This window comes from Diabrotica undecimpunctata, chromosome 6 (genome assembly GCF_040954645.1).
Source record: "Diabrotica undecimpunctata isolate CICGRU chromosome 6, icDiaUnde3, whole genome shotgun sequence".
NCBI lineage: Eukaryota > Metazoa > Arthropoda > Insecta > Coleoptera > Chrysomelidae > Diabrotica > Diabrotica undecimpunctata.
This window is the reverse complement of record NC_092808.1, coordinates 141,606,701-141,633,982: the sequence shown is the minus strand read 5'-3', so window position 1 is coordinate 141,633,982 and position 27,282 is coordinate 141,606,701. Positions and strand designations below refer to the sequence as shown.

Below are 27,282 nucleotides of genomic sequence, written 5' to 3'. Positions count from 1 at the left end.
CAGTGATATTCCCTTTTCTATAATAAATGTATCGCGTCCCGAATTCTCACTCTATTAAACGCTTTCTTCAAATCTATCACACATATAAGCTGGTTTGTTGTATTCCAGCGACTTTTCTTTATTTGTCTTATTACAAAAACTGCATCCGTGCATGATCTTCCTGTCCGAAATCCTTGCTGTTCCTCTTGCAGAGATATTCGTTCGTTTATTTTTGTCGCTATTATTTTTGTTGTCAATTTGAGTGTTGTATTTAATAGATTTATTGCTCGATAATTATTGGGATCTTTCTTATCTCCTTTTTTAAAGAACATCACCATGATCGCTCTCCTCCATTCATCTGGTATTCTGTTCGTGGTGATTATTTTATTAATAAGAAGTTGCAGTTGTTGTACAAGGTGATCACCTCCATATTTTAAGAGTTCATTTGGTATTTGATCTTCTCCTGGTGACTTTCTGTTTTTTAATTTGTTTATTCCTTCTTTCACATCGTTTTGGGAGATTTCGGTCTCTTGCTCAGTTATTATATTTGGCGTTTCTGGTAAAGGTTATTCGTTTTGTTTTTTAAACATTTCTGTCAGGAAGGCCACCCATGTATCCTCTTGTATGAGTACAGTACAATACTTCTATTTCAACTAGTTCTTTCATTTCGCTTCTTTGTTGTCTTATGAAGCGCCATGCTTGTTTCTGTTGTCCATAGAAATCCATCTCTAGTCCTTAACCACCTCTAGTCATAATTATAAAAATTAACATTGTAAATTGGTAACTGGCATTGTCCATGATTATTACAAAATTGGTTGGTAATAAATCTATCATTTGACTGAAATATTCCTCAAAAAGATCAGCAGTCATTTCTTCTTGGCAGTCGTTCGTAGAATTTGAAATAAAATCTAGCAAGCCTCCATCAACAAATCCTTTATATCCTCCGATATGAAAGATAATTAAACGGCGACCTTTACCATTTGGAAATTTTAAGCCTGTGCCGTAGATAAACCTTCTATAAATGCCTGACGAGTATTTGTAACAGTTTATCCTGCCAAACTTTTTTTACAAAATGCCCTTCATTTATCCATGTCACAGTATAAAGAGGTTCCAGGGGAGGAACCTCTTTCTACTCTGTCCATGTTATATCTATAAAAAATATTTTTGCCTTCTCTCCTCAATTTTCGAATTTACCTTAAATATTGCCTCCTCCAACAAAAATAATTTCTTCGTTATCTATGAGCGCAGATTTTCTATGTTATTCTCATAAACGAACCTTAATTCACGTAAAGTTTTCCACAAAATATCTTTTAATGTTTGGTAAAGATTCGTCTTTGCCAAATGCCGTAAATGTCTACGAAAAGTTTATCCAAAGTAGGAATCTTTTTTTGTAAATAAAATGAATGAACTTTTCTTCGAATCGATTGTTTCAAAGTATCGTTTATATGAATGGGTTTTCTCCCTGTTGACCCTTTCACCCTTTCGTTGCTTTAAAAGTCTATAAGTAGTTGCTTCTCCAACTCGGTCACATGTGAACACTGAGAAACTGTACTACGAACAGTACTTGTAAAATGTTTAAGCACAAGAGCATCATGTACATTTAACACTAATAAAGTTTTTTGAAATTTGAAAAACTTTTCGCCTGGGCGATCTCTTGAACCTTATTTTGGGGTATCTCATGAAAGTGAATATGTAAAAAAGTCTCGAGGGAATATTTTTTCGAACGAACCCGAGCTTTTCGCCGTGTCTCGTATAAACATTTAGAATAATGTAAATGTTGGTCAATTAGTCTAAAAATATTGTAATTTTATGTTGTGAATTACACATTGCGTGACTTTTTGTGTAATTAAATTTAATTCAACGCTTGTGCGTGAAGCGTAAACAAATTTGTTTAATTCATGATCATATTGGATATACATAGTGTTTATTTCGGGTATCTCGCGACAACCAAAATAGTGATTCAAGCATTTTATAACCAAGTTCACCTTGTAAATTACTTAATCCGCGATATATTGCAATTGATGAACGCGTATTATATTATCTAAGATATTACCGTGAACCTTTCTCAATTATCCAACCCACTTCAAATCATTAGTACCAACATCCATCAAGTCAAGTGAACTGTGTTTTGGACCGTTTTTCTCGTACTTCTAGTCATTTCGTACTGGCCAGCCAGAGTATCTCGCTTTGCTTTTTGTTTTTATGTTTTATACGATAGTGCAGTGATATTAGACATTAATTTTCGGAAAAATTCCCCGAGAGTTACATTTTTACACACATCTTGATAGTGTGGTTTAAAAAATGTAAAAAAATCTTCATGAATATATGTGAGCCTAAATTCAAATTTTTGTCTTGACGGGATCGAAGGTAATTAACACAGTTTTTTTGTGAATATTTAATAAACTTGTGCGGGGGACTACACTAATTGTAAAATAAATTCTTTATTATGAACTTTTATCAACTGAGTTGTACTTCATAGTACTATTGTACTATATAGTCGTCTCAAGAAATCATCTCGATATTTTTGAAGTAACTATTTTGAAGGTGCTGTACTTTTGTCTTATCTCCAGGATATTTTAGATAAGATGGGACATTTTTGTTGGTTTTCTGGTAACATATTAGAATCGGTTGTTTATTACAAAATTATATTTTGACTGGAAATTCTTCCAGTTTGAAACTCAAAACAATAATACTGAAAAATTGATTTTATAGCTTAGAACGTTTGCTCCTAAAATAAACTGATATAACTTTTATTTGTAAGAGTTACTCCTCTCTCTCTCTTCAATCCTAACACTCCGGAGGAAGTTTAGTGGTTATCGTGATATCGTGTGATCCATCTTGTTGGGGATCTTCCTCGTGATCTTCGGTCTTCTACCTTTCTTTTGATAATAAGTCTTTCCATGTTTTCTGTGTCTCCTCTCATAACATGTCCAAAGTATTTTAATTGTTGGAAATGGACTTTGCTGGATAGCCGTTTGATGAGCTGTTGTTTATGAGCAATTCTCCAACAGAACATTTCAGTGGCGTCTATCTTTCTTCTTTCTGCTTTCCGTAGAGTCCAAGATTCACATCCGTTTGTCAGTATTGGGAATATTAAGCAGTTCATCAACCTCATTTTTAGAGTCGGTGAAATTTGAGAGTCCTTTCATATTTTGGCCATCTTTCCTACGGCGACTTTTGCTAGATGATCATCATCATAAGTGGCTCGACAATCCGTTGTGGATCTTGGCCTGCTTACAAACAAGTCGCCGCTCCTGTCGATTCCTGCCAACTTACCTGACTCTTAGAATTTGTCTTCGTCCACATTATTAATCCATCTCCTTCGTGGTTGTTCTCTACTTCTTGTGCCCTCTGGTTTTGAAAATGTTAATCTCTTGGTGTATTCGTGATCTGACATCCTAGCAATCTGTCCAGCCCATCTAAGTCTCTGTACTTTAACGACTTTCACAATACCTGAATCGGTGTATAACTGATATAGTTCAAAGTTGTATCTTCGACACCATAGTCAATTTTCATTTACGGCCCCAAAAATCTTTCTAAGAATTTTTCTCTCAAAAATACCAAGAAGTTTTTCATTATTTTGAGATAAGGTCCACGTTTCAGCCCCATATATCAAAACCGGTCTTATTACGGTCTTTTATATACTTATTGAGCTTTACTGCACGTTTTATATTTTTATTTTTTAAATGTTTCCGGAGACTGTGAACAGTTGTATTTGCTATTGCTATGCATTTTTTTATTTCGTCGCTTGTCGTGTTTGTTGCATTTACTAACGATCCAAGATATGTGAATTCTTTGACTTTTGCTCAAAGGTATGGTTGTTAATTTGAATTCTCCGTTGGAGATTTCGGTGGTGTTTAGAAACCAGCATATATTTGGTTTTTTCCTCGTTTACCACAAGTCCTAATTCACTTGTCGCGTCCGCAAGCCTTATAAAACACTGCACCATGTATCTCATACTTCTGTCCACTATAACTATATCGTCAGCGAATGCGAGAATTTGCGTCGATCTATCAAAAATAGTTCCATTCATTTTAATATTTAATTGTCGGATTGCCTTTTCCGATGCAATATTAAAGAGGAGACACGCCAGCGCGCGTGTCTCCTTCTAGCCTCTTGCATCTTAGATCATTATTAATGTCAAAGAACGTAGAGTTTTCTCCTTCAATTCTAACGCATGAGCTTACGTTTCGCATTGTTAGTTGGGTCAACTTACTAAGGTGGGATCCCAAAGTCCATCATTGCATTATATAATGCAGTTCTTTTTACACTGTCATAGGCTGCTTTGAAGTCGACGAAGAGATGGAGTGTATCTATGTTATATTCTAATGTATATCTTTATGGGGAAATCATGTCCCAGCTATAACCATGTTCTTAAACATGCCAAGTTTATGATTCTGAGACCGTTATCATTAGAGTCTACGTTTATTCTCTCTTTTCCGATGGTGGGCGAACATTTCTCTCTTCCGACTTTGGCATTAAAGTCTCCTGCTATTATTTTGATGTCATTTTTTGGGAACACATCGTACTCTCGGTCTAGTGCCTGTTAGAACATGTCTTTTTCATCATCATCTTTTTCTTCCGTTGGAGCATGGATGCTAATAATGCTAATATTAGCGAACTTCCCTGTAAGTCTTATTCGACATATCCTATGATCAATAGTTTTGAAATCAATTACACTATGTTTGACCTTGCTGCTTACAATAAATCCGCTACCAAATTCGTGTCGGGTAGGATATTCACTGTAGTAAATATTGCACTTATTTTTTTTCCAGGATGCCTGAGCTAGTCCACCTCATATCTGTAAAAAAATGATATCTGCTTTGGATTTATTAATTTCATGTATGAGCAGAGCCGTGGCTCCAGGCTGATAAAGACTTCTTACGTTCCACGTACAAAACGTTCCTACGGTTTAAATCATTATCCATATTTCGTTTGCGAGTTCGTCGTAGGTTAGACAGTCTGGTTGTTTTCTTTGTAACTCTCATAAAAAAATTTTTTTTATAGGGTGGGCAGTTAACCCAACGCCAAACCCCCTTTTCGGAGGGCCATTTCACCCGTTTTCGTCAGTCCCGACCCAACTTTCCACCCGGGTTGGATACCGGATCTAAAGTTGGGTTGCTCGGTTTACAGGGGATACCAGCGTAAAGGTGAGAGTCGGATTTGAGCAGAAGAGGCTAATTGGAGTAAACTGGAATCAACTCCATGTTTTCGCATTCTACCCCTTTATCCCCTTTGTACCCCCTTTTTGCTAGATGACATCTAAGTTTTATTTCTTCCTGCAGTGACCCTGTGTTTGTGATCAATGATCATCATCATCATCATCATCAATGGCGCTACAACTCTTCGTGATTCTCTGCCGCGTTTACTATTGCCTTCCATGTTTGTCGGTCCTGTGCCAGTAATTCCCATTGTTGCACTCCCATTTTCTCCAGATCTTCTTTGACTGCATCTTTCCACCTTTTTCTAGGCCGCCCTACAGACCTTCTTCCCTCTGGCCTTTCCCAGAACACATTGTTTATAAGGCGATTGTCGTTACTGCGTATCACATCACATGATCAATGATCCCAGATATAAATATGAGCTCACAATCTCACACCGGTCAATCTTTACTACTATTTTTATCATATAGAACCTTAATACCGCAATTTATCTGTGAAAAAATCTTATACAGGTTTTTGAAGGTTCTAAAAGATATATGAGACAGAGCTGATAATAACTCCTTGAATATGTACAACTGATTTTGCTTTGTTTTTTTAAACAATCATAAAAAGTGAAAAACAATCATTTTTGCCTATAAAACGTTTTTCATACATTTTAGAGAAAAATTGTACAAATAAAAGTTTTAGATCTTGACAAATTCTTTAATTGACGAGTTCCTAAATTAAAAAACATAAACTTCATCGGACGTTAATGTGTCTTTGTCATCTTTTGGAAGTGTATTGGCCTCTTGCTGAATCGAGATGAGGTTACATAACAATTTACAATAAAAACATAACAATCATCGTGATGGTATCTTGGTTCCCTCCAAACAATTGGTATTTCAAACTTTAGGCACTTTCTCTTTCCAGTTGACCATTGCCGCAAATGTACAACGCATGTGGAGCTTAAGATATATCCTTGTCTACAAAGTAGACGCCAAAATAGCACCAATTTTTTTTTATTTTGTTGGACTGTATAATCCTTATCGCTATTCGGCCATTCAAGTTCACTACTGATTTAGGAATTATCAATATTTTTCCATCCATTATACTGGGCTGCTGGGCGCTATCTGTTTGTTTTGTAGAAGTTCAGGCTATATTTTACAATTCTTCTTTACTATAACTCAATTAATATTGGAAATGATTTTGCGTTGGATGTGAGAAACTATTCTTCAGCTTCTCTAGTATTTAGTTTTAGTATAGCCAATTGTCTACCTAGAGATTTTGCTAAGTGCCTGTTCAGCTCAGCGTCCATTATGAAAAACTGAATTATTTAATTTAATTGCTTAAACAAAATAAAGCGACTTTTGCCGAGACCACTGAACAAGCTTGACTTTTGAATGTGATGCAAATCAAGGCATATTTTAGGTGACCAATAAATGTTACTATGCAAATTTAATAATTAACTCATATGAATAAAAGTTATATTTTTACGTATGCAATATGTAAAATTCTAATAATTTTTTTTCAATTAAAGTCACCGTTAATGTATATTTACGTAAAACCGGTTTTAGTGACATTTGACTGTACTGAAAAATTATACAGACATTCGAATCGAGGCAACTCTTTACAATAATTTATAATAGTTACAATATTTGTAATAAACTCCAGCTTTCTGGGAATTTTTCCTAAGTGCGGAGTCTAATCGCACTGTACTAATTTGTTTTTATGTTTTATATGACTATTGTGGGATCCTTCTAAATCTGTCCTCGCGACAAACACGATCGCGCACCGTCTGTTTTCACAGGACAAATTCAAAAAATATGCCAGATATGTAACAGCGAGAACGACGATTTCTGAAATTTGACTAAGAAGTGTTTGTGTAAATGTGTCACGTGATTACCGATATTCGCATTGATTCGTTGTTGATGTGAAACTTATTAGTTTGACGCCGATTTGAAATTGCCGCGCCGGCTTTTTTGTATTGTTGGTGTTTTTTCGAGTATTGTGAAACATGGATCGTTCTATGTACGGAAAAGTTGTTCCTGGTACTTTAAACCCGTATCAGTGTTCGATTAAAAAGGGAACATCACCTGGATGTAAGTTGTAGCCTTATTATTATTATTAACTAATATTAAAATGTGTAAGTTTTGAACTTTTAGCAGTTTTAAACAACAAGAATCTAAATTTTGATCAATTGACCTGCAATTCGGTATTTTGATTCCTAGTTTAATAACTCTACTAAGTACTGTTGATTATCATATCTCAAACTAATGTTTTTTGTTTTCTGGTTTTCTGAAGAATATCTTTTCTGGAATTTCTACTATATGTGATTGAAAAACTCTACTTTTTTTTAAATTTTTTCTTTACTTCCGTAAGTCAAATCATACTAAATTTATTTTGAGAAAAATAAGAAATGAATGGTAAGAAAATTATTTACTTAGCTCTAATTTTTATTGTATATGATAAGTATGATATGGATATGTTATGTGTATATATTGAGGGATAAAATACATTTTTACGTAACAAACTACTAAGAGTCCACTTGAATTGCGATGAGGGCCATGTTCCAAGAGAGAATATGTGAATATTTTGCAGGCTACTAAGATTGAAGATGATCATGTATTGGTTTCGTTTGATCGCTGTCTTTTAACTTTTCTCTTGTACGTGAGTTCTGAGGCATCTCTACATACAATCTAGCAGTAATCTGCAAGCATAGCTTCGTTCCAAAGACTTTGGTACCTTTTTCGATTAGTATATATACAAGGATTTCCACAGTTTTCACTGTATTCCTTCACTCAACCGTTTTCTCCAATTTTTCCTGTTTAGCCAGTCCCCTTCCTGTAGGTTTCTTCTACTCATTGCTTCGTCCACCTCATCTCTGAAAGATCTTCGGGGTCTGCCTCTCTTTCTTCTTCCTATCGGGCTCCACTCTGTTATTCTATTTATCCACCGATTTTGGTCTGCTCTTCTGACATGTCCGTACCAGGTTAACCTCTTCTGTTCGATGTAGTCTATTATGTCGGATTTCATTCCCATTCTCCTCTTAATCTCCATGTTATTTATTCTATCTCTTCTTGTTACTCTGCAGCTTCTCCTTAGGAATTCCATCTCTGTTGCTCTTATTTTGTTTTTGGTTTTCTTATTTATTGTCCAATTTTCACACCCATAAGTGAGGATACTTCTTGTCATGGTATTATATATTTTTTTCTTTGTTTTCATGCTGATGTTCTTATCCCATAGTACCGGGTTCAATTTTCGTATGCAGTCTCTTGTTTGTCCTAGTCTATTTTTGATATCTTCCTCCGTTGTTCCTTTGTTTGATATTATGAAACCTAAATACTTATACTTGTCTGTTCCTTTGATTTGTTTACCTTCGTCTATTTCCAGCTGTTTTATTTCTGTATTCTCCGTTGTTAGGTATTCAGTTTTCTTTAGGTTTATTTCGATCCCATTCTTTGTATATTCCTGCTCCAGTTTTATCATCATAAAACTGAGGTCATCCTCGTCTTGTGCGATCACTATTTGGTCGTCGGCAAAACTTAGCGTATATAGATATTCGTTCCTTACTGGTATACCCATTCCTTCGCACTTTCTTTTCCATGGTTTTAGGGTTTTTTCCAGGAATATTTTGAACAGGGTGGGGGATGTGGAGCAACCCTGTAGTAGTCCCTTTGTCGTCTTAAATGGACTGCATATTCTATTGCCCGTTTTGATAGCTACTTCGTTATTCTTGTAGAGTGCTTTTACCGCGTTTATTAATCTTCGTGGAACTTCGATGTCTTCCTTCGATTAGTGAAATGTCCTAATGAAATCTTGCATTGTGCTTAGCATTCACAGTTTCACAATTAGGGAAAAAGTGGAGGTGGGAACGGAAAAAGTGTATTTGACATGAAGAGACATGTTACATGTTGGAATTTGCCCAGTAATGTTTTCACTAAATTAGGGTACTTTTCATCTTTTTTGTTTCGTTGCGACGAATAACAAAGCTCTGTCAAATGCTGGATCCTTCATAAGCTGACGAATTTGTGGCCCACAAAATACCTTCTTTAACTTAAGCTTCAACTTAATGAATGAAATTGGTATTTTAGACATTTAAAGAACTGCCTTTCTTGGTTCATTCCTTTGACAACATTGCTATCAAACTAGCTTAATATGTAAAGGGATCTTTTGGGCCCACATGGCCTGAAGCAAAGACATTGTTTTCCTTAGGGTCAAGGTTCCTTGCAGACGAGTCAGCTTTTATAGAGTGTGATTTCCTATCGTTGCTGTTCCGAATATCTTAAAGCTCAACTGCATTTCTAAGAGAACACCAATGACTTTCTGATCGCCTGAGATTTTCGTCATATTTGAATGAGCTTTCAAGTTTGTATAGGTCCTCTTTACGTGGACTGTATAACTAACAAGAATAGAAGGAAGATGATTGCCTTTGTACAGTATTAATGTCATAAACATTTGGATAAATGTTCAAATTTACACATTTCATCAAATCATTAACCTCTTTATAAACAACAAGATTATCTTTTTTCTTAAAAAAGGCAGTAGATCCCGCTACGAGAAGATTCCATTGCTTTAGTCTGGATCCCAGAAATTCTTCATTCTCTTCTGGCAAGTTAAACTCTTGAATGAGGTCGCTCTGTTCTGCTTGACTGAATCTATGCCGTTTATCATGTTTTCCCTCAAAATCAGGGTCATAGGATATTGAGGAATTGTTTCGTTCTTCTTCTTCCATAATACCTTCTTCTGTAATTTTAATTTTAACACATTTTGGAATGCAATAGGAATTGATAGACCATCTGAATGTAGCATATACCGAATAGCTGATGGGATATTCAGATATTGAACCACCCTTCTTTTCTTCATTCAAAACCCTGCTTTAATGGTTGGAGTCAAACAGAAGTAGCAGCCATTAGTATGCTTTTTAGATGTTTTAGGTTTTATGGTTTTATGGGAACAGCAAAAACCATAGATCGTTTTTTATTTTTCAGCCATTTTCGTTATATAACTATACAAGAGTTGCAACAAATATGTTGAGTTCAAGACTTGTCCCTGGTCAATGATACCTTGATACCAAGTAAATGGTAATAGCGGTGAGGTTCTACGTCTGTATTGATGAATAACCTCATATATAACAGAAATTGTTGACTGAATTTACACACCTGCGTGACATGTTGAATTTTGCAAAAGTCGAGCGTTCTGAAACAAGAAATATTTCCATTACAACATAAACTATGTAAAAACTCACATAGACTACACGAATCACAACATAAACAATTCTGGCGCACCTTATATTTCCATCGCCACCTTTTTCTATTTCTCTATCTTCCTCTTGTATAACTCTATCCTCCATTGTTACTTTTATTCCGCTGTTTCATGTTAATGCTGGTCTTCCTCGTCTTCTTTTTTGAGCAGATTGATAATTAATAGCTTTTTTCGGCTATCTCTCAGGCCCATCCTCTTTACGTGCCCTTACCATATTAATTGCCTTGTTTCTATCCTTTCTGATATTGAACGAATCCTGTGCCTCTTCTAATTTCTTCATAAAGTACATGTTCTATTCGGTACACTCAGCGAGCACTTCTGATAAAATTAATTTTTATAGTATCTAATGTTAGGATCCATAAATTGACCAAAGAAGTGAACTGAGAATGCGTGTGCATTTCCTTCAATGCTGTATTCTATATTCTGTGTATCCCTTTCTGACGTTCCTTTGAGTTGGGATTATGCTGCCTAAATGTTTATATTCTTCGCTTCTTTTATATGTCTTAATACTATAGGTGTGGGTTCTTCCCCTACTCTTAGAGCTGTTTTTATATATAGAATAGTCTGATCATCTGTAAAAAATAGGATTGTCAAGCAGATGATTTTCAATATTTATCACCATTCCTGCACACTTGGTTCTCCAGCCTTCCAATGCCTCTTGCATGTATATTTTGAATAGCGTAGGAGATAAGCAACACATCTGCTTGAGACCGTTTGTCACCTTGAACGGTTCCAAAACTTTGTGTCCGTCCTCATAATTAATAAACTACTAACAGCTGGAAAGTATTTTGTTTTCTAATTTCTGCAAGCAAAACTGTAAAGGAGTTAGCTATTTTGGAACCTGAAATAATTACATTATTGGCAGTATAATCGATCTCCAATCTAATTTCTCACATTTACTATCAAAGAGTTTGCCCTTCTGCTTTCTTTTTAATATATTTTACAGTTTTCCTTAGTTTCTTTGGTACCCTCTAATGTGAATAGATGGTCTAAATACATTTTAGTAGATTACTCGTATTTTTTCATTATATTTTTGATTTTCTTATTGATTTTATTTGGTAACATAATATGTATCCAATTTAAAATCTTGATGGCTCTGTCACTGATTGGACTGAGTTTGAACTTGGTTGTGATAAAGACCTCTAACCTTCTGCTTTAAAAACTTCGTTATCATGAATGGCTTTTTTAATCAAATGCGCAGTTTTTCTACATATTTAAACTTTTAGTTTTTTTTTCTGTAAATTTAGTTAAAATTTAATTTATTGGTCAATATGTAATACTGTTTTGCAACACTTTTGAAATGTTTTTGAAACATTTTTTCAATAGTATGTGTACTAATTGGTATGCGAGCAGCTTGTTATGAATTAGTTTATTCACACAGAAAATATTATGATTCTACAAATTTCTTTTTTAAAGATATAATTAATTGCATTTATCTTATCAATGTTAACCACTATTAAAGGTGTTCAGTTTTATTATTAGATGCAAATAAATATGAATATTATTTTCCCTGAAGTTTCGTCTTCTATTTAAGGTTGGAGATAAAACTCTATTTTGCTTCAAATTTTAATTTTAGTAAGTTATATTTTAGATTTCTCAATATATGCTCAAAACCTACCATTTTCTTTGAGTTTTTAGATATTAGAAACACTCCTTTTTGTATTGTAGCATCTTCAAACAAAGTTCATTCTATTCTTATATTGGTTTTCGTCTCTTTCTCTTGCTATGAGGATCGTGATTTCGCGAATACTCCTAACAAATTTTCTCTATTGGTATCTATTTTCAGCAGCTCTAAGCGTTCTTGTCTTGAATCTTCATATTGGATACACTTTGATAGATTCTCACATTACTGGAAAATGTCGGATGCAAGAACAAAACATTTATTATTACTAAACTTAAGTTCTGAATTAGAACCAGAAGATGCTGAAGAGGATAAATTTAGTTATGTCGCGATATCCTGCTAAATTCGTGTTTTCAACTTTGTTTTCATATCAATTGTATGTTAGGTGTCGTGAAGCTCTTTGTGACCCCTTAAAGCATCTATCAACTTTTCGTCTACAAACGAGAAAATTTTTTTTAAAAATATACGAGAAACAATGTGCCATAGAAACAATATGACGCCGTCAGTAGACAGCTGCCACGTGCAATGCTAGAAGCGAGAATCTGTGTCTCTACCACAACGTCTGGTCTCGTCACACGCCCTTAGTCACGTCACCAGTCAATTTGCGCTGTTTCAATGGTTTCAATAGGTTACAAAAACATGTACTGTGATGCATCGCCTCACATATGCTATACATGTCTTAATATGCGCCTTGCCCAGCAAGTAAATTTTTTACTTTTAGTGAAATTTCGATTCTTAAAAATGCCACCAAATAGACGTAAGTACTTAGGTCGTAGAACTCACAATACTGCAAGTCAAAAATATACAAGTCAAACTGACAAGCAACAGGAAGCGCGAAATGAGTTGAATGGAATTAATGGAATCGAAATCAACAACGTACAAATGTCGCTTTTAATCCCCATCGAGCAGCATTCAATTAGACAATCGATTACAGTTGGTAGCAATTCGTTGCTATTGGACAAACGAACATCTTGGAAAGAGTAATTCACGAATTTATTATTAGGCTTGCACATTACCAGGTTTTGAACTGCAAACGCTTTAAACATTTATGGAGTGATTTTTTAAAATTATTATTCTCATTGGTATAAGTAAATAAATTTAATAGTTTTTACCCCCCTGCGAGGGGGGTTTTAGAGTGAAGCTCGAGGGTAAAAGTGGTAAACTTTTTGAATATTTTTTGGGGTCCTAAAATTAATATTCTTGGCAAAACTCAGCCTGTTCCTATAATTTTTAGGGATCAACTGTCTGATAACTGGACTACAAATTATTTTAAAATCTTCAAAAATATACAGGGAGTCCCATTTAAAATAAATAAGTTGCGGGTATTTCCGGTAAAACCGAAAATAGAGTAGTAACAAAAGATATGGCATTAGATGCGTTATATGTCATTGTACTTGCATGCAAAGTTTCATGAATATATATATATATATATATATATATATATATATTTATATGTATATATTTATTTATTTATTTATTTATAGAGAGAGAGAGAGAGAGTCCAAGGACAATTACAATAGATAGGTACTATTTTTGTAACATCCTCCAAGCAATAGGAAAAAAAACAAAGGTGTTTCGGTCATTCCTCTTAACTATTAATAAAAGAGGTAGTTTATAAAAAGAATAAAATAGTCTTCACAGGAACACAGATACACAAATATATTAGTTTTCTTTCTATTTTTATAACACAGAATTGTTCCAAATCCAAAGCCAAAGGTGACAACGACTGATTGTTAAATTATTTTTAAAACGTCTTAGTTTCTTTGAAAACTCAAAGAAATTTTTTAGTCACAAACAATTTTATTCAAAATCCACAATGTGCATATTGGCATCAAGATTAAAGCAAAAAAAATGATCGGTAGTTCGACAACATTCTTTAAGAACGAAATATTTAATTTTCAACGATGCCATCTAAAAATCTAGAACATGTCTAGAAATCTCATTAATGGTTAGAAATATTACAATATCACAAATATTATAGTTTCGCACCACCCTTTCAGAAAGAATTTAGAATGTAGAGGGCCGCTATTACACCATAGAGGCAAGCTTCTCATATTAACACACGCCACATCATCATCATCATCATCATTCTGACTTTACAACCCTGCGTGGGTCCTAGCGTCCTCAAAAATTTCTCTCCAGTCGTCCTCATCCATCGCCTTCCTCCGCCAAGCACGTACTCCCATATTTCTCATGTCTTCATCGATGTTATCAAGGAACCTTGTTTTAGGTCTTTCTCTTCTTCTCTGACCAATGGGTCTATCAAGGAGCGTTTTTCTAGCTGGATCATTTTGTTCCATCTGCATTACATGTCCTATCCACCTCAGACGTCCTATCTTAATATGTTTTACGATATCAGGTTCCTGGTATATTCTATAAAGTTCGAAGTTCTATCATCTTTTTCACACTCCATTGTCATTCACTGCTCCATAGATTCGTCTTAGTACATTTCTTTCGAAACATCCTAACATGTTATCTTCACATACGCTGCATCTATTGCATCAAATCCGAAACACCGTCTCTTACCCAATACACTCGCACAATGGTGTCTTATGGAACTAATAATCTCTCTAATCCCGTATGGAACAACTTTACTATCAAAGGATGCGTACAGCGATTAATATTGTATACATAAGCTTTCCAATGGCTCTCCCTTCAAATCTTGATCATCATCCTCCCTGGATACTACTTGTTTCCCAATATATATTATTTCTCACTAAATTTGATAAACATAATACTAACAATACCTACTCCTTTTTAGGAGAGTTTGTCTTCTTTTTTATAGATCGGGCATACTATACTTTTCTTCCAGTCGTCGGGTATTTTCTCTTCTTGCTATATGTCTTTGAAGAGCGCGTGGATGTGACTTGCTAGATGGTCGCCACCTACCTTATACAATTCTGCTGGTATTTCGTTAACTCTCAGTGATTTATTGTTTTTCTGGACCTTAATAGCTTCGATAACTTCTTCTATGGTTGGAGCTTTTACTCAATTCTCTTCTTCATTCTCTTCTACGTAGTTCGTACCCATTTCATCTTCCATGTCTACTTGTGTACCAAGTAGGGTCTGAAAATAACGCTTCCAGGTTTCCGTGACTTTCTGTTGGTCACTGATTATTGACCACTTTCATCTTTGCATAGACTTGTTTAAGGTCTATACCCACTTTTTATCTTTTTTAGGTATTCGTAAGCCCCTCTAATTTCGTTGTTTTCGAAATTTTCTTCAATTTTTTCTATTTGTCCATTTTAATAGGCTCTTTTTTTATTTCTACATATCTTGTTTGTTTTCCGTCTTGCGACTTCAAATGATGTTCGTCTTTCCCGTGTTTTTCTTGTTATATACATTTTGTGTGCTTAATTTCTTTCCTCTATTGCTTGTCTGCACTCGCCATCGAATCATGTTCCTCTTCTCGCCTTTTTCTTGTTTCCCAGGGTGGACGTTGCCGCTGTCAGTACTGTTGTTGTTTTGATATTATTCCATTTGCCCTCTTTGGAGTGCAGTTCTAATTCATTTGCGACTTCTTCGAACTTCTCTTTACATTCCCGAATCTTCAGTTTTTCCAGGTCAAGTTTGTTTGTTCTTGGTTGTCTTTTGTTTCTTTCTTTGTTAACTCAGCATCTAAATTTGGTTTGCAGTAAAAGATGGTCTTTCGAAAGGGAGCTTTGATGTACCATAGAACCATAATCAAAATTAATCCAATTTTTCGTATAATTTTCAATATAAACGAATGTTTTTAGTTAATCTCTACTCATCGATACTGGATTTGTATATTTGGATGCATGGGATTTAATAACAAATTCATAAATCAGCTTGTACTATTCACAGTATGTTTGTTTTTATTTAATTTCGTGAAAACTTTGAAAACTGTTTATGAAAGTACATAATCTAATTTTTATTATGAAATAACTCTTATGCAGTATCGATGAGTAGAGAATAACTAAAAGCATTCGTTTATATTGAAAATTATACAAAAATTCGATTAATTTTGATTGAAGATCTAGGACGGTAATGTTTTAAAAAATGGTTCAATATTGAGTACTTACTTTCCTCTGGCATATTCATAACTTCTATGGAAAGTAATCGCAAATCATACAAAAAAGTGTAGTCAAATCTCAAAATTAAAAGCAACCAAAACGTGTTAGGAACTGACAGCTGTCAAATTTGTTTGGTTAGGTTATTTGAGGAGGGGACATTGCCAGATAACGTCACATATAACCACCTGCTATGGGGTCAAGAATCGGTTCTAAATGCTATTTTTTGAAATTTTCAATTTGACCAGCTTTTTATGTAAAATACCACTCTGTGCAACGGTTTTACTGTACTTGATACAGGCAATTTAGTAGCTAAATTAGAAAAACTATTTTATTAAAATGTACTATGTGATTATTTATGTTGTATATTTATCTACTATAAATTATAGGTCAAGAAGTTAATTTCGATTCAATTATAACACATCCATTAGTGTAACATTATACCGTTGTTTCTTCCTGTATTAACTAATGATTCAATTTCCAAAGTTTAAAAATAGAAAAAAATCGTAGAAAATAAAATTTATGTCGGAAGCCATTGGCATGTGCGTAATATAGTAGTTGGCTCTGACTTTAATGTCCTCAGCCAATGATCATTACCTAAATCATTAGCATGCGTTATATCCAAGTATTGACAACAGAACGTTGCGTCATGATAATAAATATTCTTCGCATGTTCTAATTAGAATAAAAGCAAACCATGTTTTCCGTTTTTTTTTTACTTCTAGGTGTGTATGATTGTGCATATATCTTGTTTTATTTGCTTATATCACTCTGAAATGTTTTCAGTCTTCATTAAAATCCACAAATCGCCAATAGGACGAAGAGGCATTGGACTGCCTAAAACACTTTGAGAGGGGGGGGGGCTGTCAGAAGCCAGCGGGTAGAAGTAGTAACCTTTTTGCATATTTTGGGATCTCAAAATTAAGATTATCAGCAAAATTACAGCTTGTAAGTACAGCTGATTACTTGCTTGTTGCAGTGGCATTCCTTAAGACTGGAGAACAAATAAATAAATTTATTTGTAACAAAACTAAAGCATCTTTGGGATTTGGTAATGCGTTTTTAGTTGTCTCTAATCGAGTTTCCTTGGATTAAAAAAAAAGAAGGAAATTGCTTCATTGAACTTTGACATTTAATTTTCTTCAACATAGTTTTTTTGTGATATTTTTCATCCGCAAAACCGATCATTTTTTTTATTATTATAATATATTATTATATTATAATATATTTTATTATTATAAATTTTTTATCGAGAAAGAGTTTCAAAAGAAAAAGGTAACGGTTCAAAGATTATCAACCTAGTGTTTATAATTTCGTCGAAAATGCCTGTTAACTTTGACCGATTACACAGGCCGACGTATTTTTTGGTGTTTTGAGTTTGACATGTGTCCTTGTCTAATACGGGTACGCTATATCTAGCGTATATCTTGAAAAACATTCATTCCTATAAAAAAAGGTGTATAACACATGCATACTACCAATTTGCACCTACGGGTTGGAGACCGTAGACCTTACTAGGAAATCTGCTAAAAAACTAGAAACGATGCAAAGGGTAATTAAACGAAACATGCTGAGAATATTGCTGAGTCAAGATTAAAACCCAAAAACAGCCAGAAAACTACAGAGGTATAAACTTGTTAAATACTACCCTAAAATTTACAACTAAAATTTTACAAGTTCTAATAAATCAGAGGATGTTTAGCAGATGAACAACAGGGTTTTCGTAGTGGAAGATCGTGTACAGATGCAATATTCGTTATAAAGCAAATTACTGAGAAATCACTAGAGTATAATAAACCAGCATTTCTGTTTCTGATTGACCTAAAGATAGCGTTTGACAGAGTAAGACTCCAAGACGTAACCCATCTTCTGTATAATAGAGATGTTCCCCTAAATATTATAAAAACTATCAAAAACATCTACCAAAACAACAAAATGGAAGTCAGAATAGATGGACAACTTACAGAACCTACAGAAATAGGCAGCGGAATAAGACAAGGGGATTCTTTGAGCCCCATGCTCTTCAATTTAATCATGGACGAAATCATCAAAAGCGTTAACAACGGAAGAGGATACAGAATGGGAAACAAAGAAATAAAAATACTCTGTTACGCAGACGATGCAATATCGATAGCCCAAGATGAAGATAGTCTGCAAATACTGGTCCACAGATTTAATATAATAGCAAAAGAATTTAATATGACAATCTCATCTCAGAAAACTAAAACAATAGTAGTCAGCAAAGAACCAAGCAGATGTAAAATTGAAATTGATGGCATTAGTATTGAACAAGTAATGGAAATAAAATACCTGGGAATTACACTGTTTAGCTATGGAGACATGGACAAAGAAGTGAGAGATCAAGTACAAAAGCAAATATGAATGCCTAAATAACACTATATGGCGAAACAGACACATTAACTCCACTGATAAGGCCAATAATAACATATGCCTAGAAACAAGACCCGACACAGCCACAACGCAAGGGCTACTGGAAACGGCAGAGGTGAGAGTACTGAGAATTACAGGAAATACGCTGAGAGATCGAAAGTGGAGATATTAGAAGAAAAAGTAACGAACAGTGTATAAATGAATGGACACAAAATAAAAAAAAAAAGAATTTAATAACCGTATAAGCAGAATTGAGGAGACCCGTGTCGTCAAAATAGCAAGAGATAAGTCACCAATCGGCAAAAGAAGTATCTGATGACCGCGCAAAAAATGGAGTAACAACCTTCCATAGAGGTATTAATCCGCCAATGAACAAGCAGAATTGCTTATGAAGAGGAAGAAGAAGAAGAAGAAGATTAGAACCACTGAGATAAGACGTACAACGCAGATGGATGTCATGGAAAAAATTACAAAAATGACATGGTGCAGCCAGATATAATGATAACAGGTGAAAACGAAGAATCCTAGAATGGAGACCAAGGAGGACGCCAAGAAGCATGGAGAAATCATGGAAAAGATATGTTTAAGAGCAATGACAGGCAACAGTGGATTAGATTGTCGCAAGATAGAGAAAGATGGAAGCAATTGGGAGATACCTACATTCAGGAGTGGATGGAAAATGGTTAACGAAGAAGACTATTAGTTGCTCTTTGCAATAAGAATTGCCCAAATGAATTTATTAGATAAGAGGTTAATAGCGTTAAGTCGTTTTAGCCTTCATGTTTTTAAATTCCTGAGAGGAGTGTCACAATAGTACAAAGGTTCACAGTACGAATTGTTAAAGAAAACATTAGGTCATAATCGAGGAATAGCTATTTGACCATCGAATACCAATTTTTACTATAATTAAATAGTTTGAATAGTTAGAATTTATCAACTAAGAATAGCTGCAATAAATCTACAATGAGAATTGCCAATATTATTAGATTAAAGCTAAAAATACTTTTATTGTGTATATACCACGACCCTATAATAGTATATTTTATGTGTTGTTTCGCCGTAAAATGAGAAAATGAAATTTCTTTTCTTTCCCGATTTTCGTTTATTTAAGAACTATTTCTATTTATAGTTTATTTTGGTATTTTTGTTGTCGTTTTTAAATTTGTAATCTGACTATGTTACTCATACCTGCTAATATTTTTTTATTTGAATTGTATTTTATTATACTATAAACTACACTGCGTGTCATTAAAAAGAAGCCACCTAAAATTTTTGGCATTTTTTAATTTTTACGAACCCTACAAAAAATTGGTTGTCATTAGATGTTTGTGTATTGTTTAAGAATATGTTCTAAAGCAGTATGCAACCATTTTTTAAGTAATAAATAATGTCAAAATACTACTTCTCCCAAAATGAAGATTTTTATGAAAAATTTCAAAAAATAACATTGTAATTTTTGCTGTTTTCTTTATAAAAATTACAATAAAGTCGTGATTTTTAATATTCTGTATTATCACCTTTATTTTGAATTAAACTCCTCATTCGAATTGGAATTAAATTGATCAAATTCTGGATGTTGCCTTGAGGAAAAGCTTTCCATTCTTCCATGAGCTCAAACTGAAGCTGCTCACGATTTATTGGAGCAGGTATTCTGTTTCTTACTCTTCGTTTGAGTTGGTCCTAAACATGCACAACCGGGTTCAAATCTGGGCTTTGAGCCGGCAAATTCATTTTTGGCACACCGTCGGTTTCCAGTTATTGCGCATACACCATCATGTGGCCAGCTGTTTGGCATAGTATGTTCTGCATGTACATAGCTTTGAACAACATCAACAATTGGTATACAGTTGCCACCAAATTACTGTAGACTTAATTACCTGCATGTCATTATGAAGTCGATTCGAAATCGGTATTTTAATAAATGTTACACAAAAGTTATTAGTTACTACTTTTATCCCCACGATATTCATGTCACTCACGTGGATATCTGAAAAGCCAGGTATGTGATAGTAATTTAGAAACTGGGTTTAATGTATAATATTATTGAGTCTTCTCACAGGTGGATCAATTCAGATTCAATTTTATTGATAACAACCTCTAAATAAATTTCTGTTACCTTCCACAAGAATCTTTTAATATTTTGATCGGTGACTAAACGAGGTATTGCATTCGTCCTTGTTACACATTTTCGACCGTATTTGGAAACCTCCAAATAAGGAGAGATTTTTTTTTGTGTATAAGCCAGAAGTTATTCGCGGTAATATTGTGATTAAATAATTTGACCTACTTATTTCTCTTATTCTTTTACTACAATCCACGTATATTATTTTAATATATTCATCGTGTAATGATGTATGTTTAACTTTATAATGATCTGTTTTGTATGCTCATCATGACGTTTTTTTACACCTTTTATCTATTGCTATAAATAACAATGAACATTTTATTGAAATACAATCAGTCATCATATAACTTAAAAAATATAAAATAGGATAAGATAACATTTGCATCTAAAAATGTAAATTCGAAGAATGCTATTATAACAGTAATATTTATTTATAATTTATTCGGTATCACTAGGAATGTCATCAATTGAATGGCTTTTTAAATACAAAGTTAAGAACAATTTGGTCTGTTTTGCTATTTGACTGTATAGACCAGTGGTTCTCAAACTTTTTTAGTCGCGGAACCCTTGTTTGTAGGGCTAAAAATATTTCGAGGCATTTCGAGCAACAACCCTTGAAGCGATTTGGGAATCGACAAAAAATGAAAAAAATACAATTCTGAGGCTCATTTGATTTCAATATAAACTTTATTTCAGATTAATAAAATACATTACATTTGATATTTAAATATCCTTACTTAATGTGATGAATGAAACTGTTTCGATGATGTTTTCATTTTATCATTCATAATTATGAGAATCTTTGTTTGACCCTCAAATCCCTTGATGATCTTGAAGTTTGCTTCTGTATTTGTTTTTAATGTAAGCATATGCGGAGAAAGAAGACTAGCAGAGATAAGTCGATGTGAAACACACAAGTTTTTTCACACTTGCCAACAACATTATTTTCTGAATATACCTGCATCCAGAGCTCTTCTTGGCTTCCTTCACGGTATTTGAGTTTTAAACTGCCATCTTCGCTGATCCCAAGTAGATTTTGAAAAACTTTATCATTTATCATTCTGACAGGTTTATTGGAGAGGAAAATAGTTTACAATACTTTCTTCCAAACTTTGCAAATGAGCAATAACAATTTCAAAGATGTTCGTTTGAGGATTGATTTCATTTGTTATAACAAATTCCTGTAATCGAGAGAAATTTGTGAGCTTTCTCTTTTCAACACATGCTTTGAAAAATTAAATTTTTTTACGCAAGGGATTTTATTTAATTGTGCTCATCTTTTGCCTTGAAGCGAAGTGGTGGTTTTATTTATTATTTCGAAGATGTCTGAAAGGTATCTCAATTTTAGCAGCCAATTGACATCTTTTAATTCTTGGATGACAGACTCCTCTGTAAATGTGATAATCAGTGGATCTTTTAGTTCAAATATTCTCCCTAAAATTCTTCCCCTCGATAGCCATGCACTCTGTGTGGAGCAAAAGATTAAAGTGATCCATACCCATATCTTCAGCGGTCAGCTTTAAAAGGCGTGCTTGAAGCGGACGGCTCTTCACATGGGTAATTATTTTCACAGAACTATCCAATATGTCTTTCAAATCTTGCGGCATCTTTTTAGTTGCCAAAGAATGGCGATGTAAGATACAATGACTGCTGGAGTTATTTTCTGCCACTACCTTTATTCTAGACACCGCTCCTCTAATTTTACCAACCATTGCAGCCGCTCCATGACTGCAAATATCCACACATTTACTCCACTCTATATCACTTTTTCTTATATACTCTGGATAGCCTTGAAAATTTCTTCACTAGTGGCATAACTTTTAAGCTCTTCACACATAAGGAGTTTTTCTTCTATTTTCATACCGAATGGAAACCTCACAAACAAAAGCAGAACAGCAAGTTCAGCAACGTCGGTACTTTCATCAAGATGTAAACTGAAGAATTCACAAGTTTTTAATCTATTTATAAGCTCTCTCTCTACAAAGTCTGAAATAGTGTGAATTCTCTTGCTTATAGTGCTGTTTGACATATGCACATTATTATGACCTAACATGCATTGTACGATATCCTTCACGCAAGGTTTAACCAGTTCCTCGGCAATGGTATGGGGTTTTCCAGCTTTTGCAATGTGCAAACCAACTCATTTCTCATTTTGGCAGACTCTTTCCATCATGCATGACCCTGCCTGAAGAGATGAAGCACGACGTTTGAAGGTTTCTTCGGCCTTATCGGTTAAACCGGGATGATTACTTTCCAAATGTCTTTTTAATTTAGATGGATTTAGATGTGACAATTAACGCATTGGCCTTCTGGTGCCTGTTCATTGCCAACTTGAATAAAGCCATATAACGTGAGATAGCTAGGATCATACTTTTTTATTTTTGCCCGAATTTCTTTTTGGTAAAGAACCTCCTTTCCACGAATTGAGGGAGAACAACTTGGATGAGCTGGACTCGAATGGATCTCGTGGACATTGCCATCTTCGCCATTTTTGCTAGTTGTCACTGAATCAGTTGATTCAGATGCTTCAGTGACTTCACTACATTTCGTTTTCAAAGACCCAGATTTCAGCCAATTTTCCATTATTCTGGAATAAAAAAAAAGATGTGAAAAAAATGAATGAAAAAAAAATGAAAATCGGAGCAAGTAATCCCTTATTAGAGTTGTCGCTCCAACTTTTCGAGTGAGTATGGGAAGAATGAATGTAGGTTTCATCCATCTATATTACAGGTCGGTTCTCTTCACTGTATTTTTTAATATCTCGAAGAAAGTTTCTTCCCAATTGTTGGATTTCCGGTTTTTTTCATTAAAAGTTTTTAATGATTTTTTACGTTTTATTAATGTGATGAGAATCGTAAAAAATGCAAAAATTGCGCAACGTTTATTTCTTTAACAGCTTTATACACTGACTTCATTTGTGAAAAAATGCAAAAATTGCGTACGAAAGTTGTACTCTTTAACTTTAAAACGCATTTTGACTTTTGTCGATGGGACACTCTGATCAAAAGATATCGAATTTTTACCGTCGTAGTGATATAAATTTTATTTAAAACATAAATCACCGGTCGCTTTAAGCGTTGTTTTTAAGAGAACGGTTTATTCTACACAAAAAGTGTTAATAAACATTTTTCTGTAAAATTATTTTAGCTACATTTTTTATTTGGAACATTTTTTTCTACGACGACGTACAGATTCTTGGGAAATCGATGTTTTCCGTTTCGCCTACGAGAGCGATTTAAGGGGGAAACGGGGGGCTAGTAGTGGCAAACTTTTTTACAACCACAGCAAAATCCAGCTTGCTTCTTTAGTTTTTAGAGGTAAATCTCTGACGACTGGACTATTATTCAAAAGTTTATTAATTTTATGGTTCAGGAAGTACTTTGAGGAGAGATATTTTAAGCGCTGTTTATCTTACATATTGATTTGTATGCTGCTGCTTTAATATAACTATTAATGTAGATTAGAATTATTAAATGACTACATGATAAGTATTACTAAGACCTGGTATTTTTGGCCAACAGGTGCCGGAAGGAATAAACAGCATAAGAAAATTCCTATTTATGTGGTCGAAGGCCATCATGAAGTCATACCATTCATCCATAAGAATATCGGATCGAAGCATCTACCCGTTGAAGGATCTACTTTGATCCATTTCGACTCTCATCCAGACATGCTGATACCTCTTGACATGCCGGCTGAATACGTCTTTGATAAGGAAAAACTGTACGATAGTCTAAGTATAGAAAACTGGATCATGCCTGCCGCGTATGCCGGCCACTTCGAGCATTTGGTGTGGATCAAACCGCCATGGGCACACCAAATTGAAGATTCTAGTCAAATTTTCAATATAGGAAAAGATTCTACTAACGGTACAATACGTTTAGATTGCAAGGAAACTTATTTTGTTTCTGAATGTTTGTATACTAACATTAAGGATCTTGAAAATTCAAGAGCAGTTCACTTAGACGTCGCTACTCTTGGAAAGAAATTAGTAAATGGTAGTGATGATTTGAACCAAATTCGTTCGTTAATATCTAGGTCTGATGCTCCTGTTGTTTTGGATATAGATCTTGACTTTTTTAGCACAGGTAATCCGTTTAAAAGAATGTACGAGAAGGCCAACATGTATGAGCAGCTCAAAGATATTTATTACTATAAAACACCTAGCTCAAAAGACGATGCCGTTATTTCTGAATCTACAGCTACGAGAAAGAAACAGATCGATTCCCTTTACAATATATTTAAAAGTCTTAACGAAACCAAAACAATGCCTGATGTAGAAGAACCAAGCGAGCAGTGGAAGAAAGTAGACAACTTTAGAAAAAATATGCTAGAACAATACGAAGAAGATGACATAGATTGGTTACTAGTACACGACGCTGGTTGTACTTGCGATGATTCAGGACTACCCGATCATATTTCCTCCATGGAAGAACTTGAAGTAATGTTCGACTGCTTTAAGAATTTCTTGGAGATCTTGCCAAAACCTCCTGTAATTGTAACGATTTCCAGATCAACAGAAGATGATTATACTCCATTTGAAAATGTTGAGTTAATTCAAAACAAAGTTATTGAACTTTTGAAGATTAGATTTTCCTGTGATGAACCTGTATTACAATATCTTAATAAGGATTATGATGAGGAGAATTAAGAAATATTAATGTTTAAACGTAAAAGTATTATTACTAAAATCATTTGTAACTTAACAGTTAATATTTTTGGCATTATGCATTTTCAAGTAGTTTAGTACAACATGTATTCATCAATTAATTTATTTATAACTCGTTCGAATCTACAAGTGGTGTCAGTGTGTCTGTCTGTCTGTCTGCGTCAAAAATCGGTCGGTTTTTGTCGATATTCTAGCAGGTGGCGCTGGTGATAAATATAAAAAAAATAATTGGATTATTTTAATATAATAAAAATAAACTGTTTAAAATATATCTATTATTTTATATACCTACCGGATGGTGAATCGTCAATCGGGCCTTAGGAAACTCAATGGGAAGTTCTAAATTGTTGAATTCCTGCTTCCCTAATTATTTTACATCAACAGTCATAAGAAACTATTTGCAGAGGATTGAAATCTGTATTAAAATCAAATGTTAAAATTGTTCTACGAGTTAAACATACTCCAAAATTTTGCAAAAATGCGATACATTTTTTAGGCCACCCCTGAAAGTCAGGCCACTCGTAGTGCAAGAATGTGTATGCCGTGTTGCGTTTGATTATATTGATGTAGGATGTTTGACAATACTTGAATTGTCAATATTTTTATTTTATGATTAAATTATAAACTATGAACAATAAATGTTCGATCGATTGTAAAGAATAAATTATATTGTTTGCAAAGCAATAAAGTTAATGAAATATACTCAGTTGACGAACACTCTTTCAATTCCAGGTTATACAACAATTCAAACAATTTCAATATAGTTTTACTGCGATCCTTATTCCTAAAAATATTTTTTGATAATTTCTAAACATAGAACCTTAACAAATGTTCAAACAATCCGCCATTTTGTACTAAACAGTATCCCAATCGATTGTAAAATTCTCGTCTAACATTAGCCAGAACACGTGGAGTTGTTTTTGCACACTCTTTAATAATTCGCATTTTTATTGTATTCAATATCTGTAAATTTTTAGTCAGAATAGATTTTAGATGCCCCCAGATAAAATAATAGTTTGGAGCTAGATCTCCCGATCTCGGAGGCCACTTAATGTTACAGTTAGGTCCAGTCAAATAATTATTATTAAAGCTGTTTTTAAGGAATTATGTAACCTACCAGTTATTGTGCGGAGGGCATCCATTCATTTGAAACCAAATTTCTTCTTCATCTGAAGCTATTTTTGCAAGTCTCGGTAAAATCTCTTCGTAGCAAGTCTAAAAACTTTTTTGAATTTAAATTTTGCTCATAAAAAAAATGGTCCAATAATATTAGGTCTAAATATTCCTAACCAGACATTTATTTTTTGACGATATTGGGTATGGCTTTCAATAATATCCTCAGGCTTTCTTGTCGACCAAATCCTAGAATTTGGATCATTTGGTTCATTATTTAATGTAAGTATACATTCATCACTAAACAAAATGTTTTTTAAAAATTGTCTGTCTGCATCTCTCTAAAATTTCATAACAAAATTCCGCTCGTCTCTCAGCATCTCCTTCTCTTAGTTCGTGACGACATTAAAATTTATATGAACGGAATTTATTCCTTTTTAACATTTTTAAGGCAGTGGAATTATGAATATTAAACTGACCTGCATGGTCTGAGAACTTATTCTAGGAGTTTCTACTACTGCTGTTAATTCATTTATTTAATTTTGATGTCCTAAATTTCTTAGCAATATTGTTTATACAGGTACAATTAGAAATCACTGAATTTTTTAAAATCCTTAGAATTGTTGAATGACAATTGGAATTGGTCTATTGGAATATCTTACGTTAAATAAAGAAATGACACTTCGCACACTATTGCCTGAATTATTTTTACTATTGTTATTTTCTCTTCAACTGAGCACATTTGTTAATCAACTTCATTGTTTTTTAAACAATAAATCACAAAATAAAAATTTTGGTAATTCAAATATTGTCAAATAGAAACATGAACAGGTCATACACATTCTTGCACTGCGTGCGGTCTGACTTTTAGGGGTGGTCTGAAAAATGTATTATATTTTTGCAAAATTTTGGAATATGTTTAATTTGTAAAACAATTTTAACATTTGTTT

At 33.9% G+C, this 27,282-nt stretch overlaps 2 protein-coding genes across 2 annotated transcripts in view; both read left to right on the top strand.

Moving 5' to 3' along the window:
- Pax (paxillin) overlaps positions 1 to 27,282 on the top strand; it is a 159,692-nt gene that overhangs the window by 10,121 nt on the left and 122,289 nt on the right. The window lies entirely within an intron of this gene.
- Positions 1,791 to 25,477, top strand: MESR6 (misexpression suppressor of ras 6). The gene is made up of 3 exons (XM_072535550.1): positions 1,791 to 2,346; positions 6,928 to 7,219; positions 24,072 to 25,477. Exons 2-3 carry the CDS (start codon positions 7,135 to 7,137, stop codon positions 25,199 to 25,201), a joined length of 1,215 nt encoding a protein of 404 aa, XP_072391651.1. The 5' UTR covers positions 1,791 to 2,346; positions 6,928 to 7,134; the 3' UTR covers positions 25,202 to 25,477.

Excerpts from the sequence above, each read along its gene's own strand:
- MESR6 (XM_072535550.1), top strand. The coding sequence starts at position 7,135 with ATGGATCGTTCTATGTACGGAAAAGTTGTTCCTGGTACTTTAAACCCG. Across the intron at positions 7,220-24,071 it reads AAAGGGAACATCACCTGGAT|GTGCCGGAAGGAATAAACAG; the intron begins GTAAGTTGTAGC and ends TTTGGCCAACAG.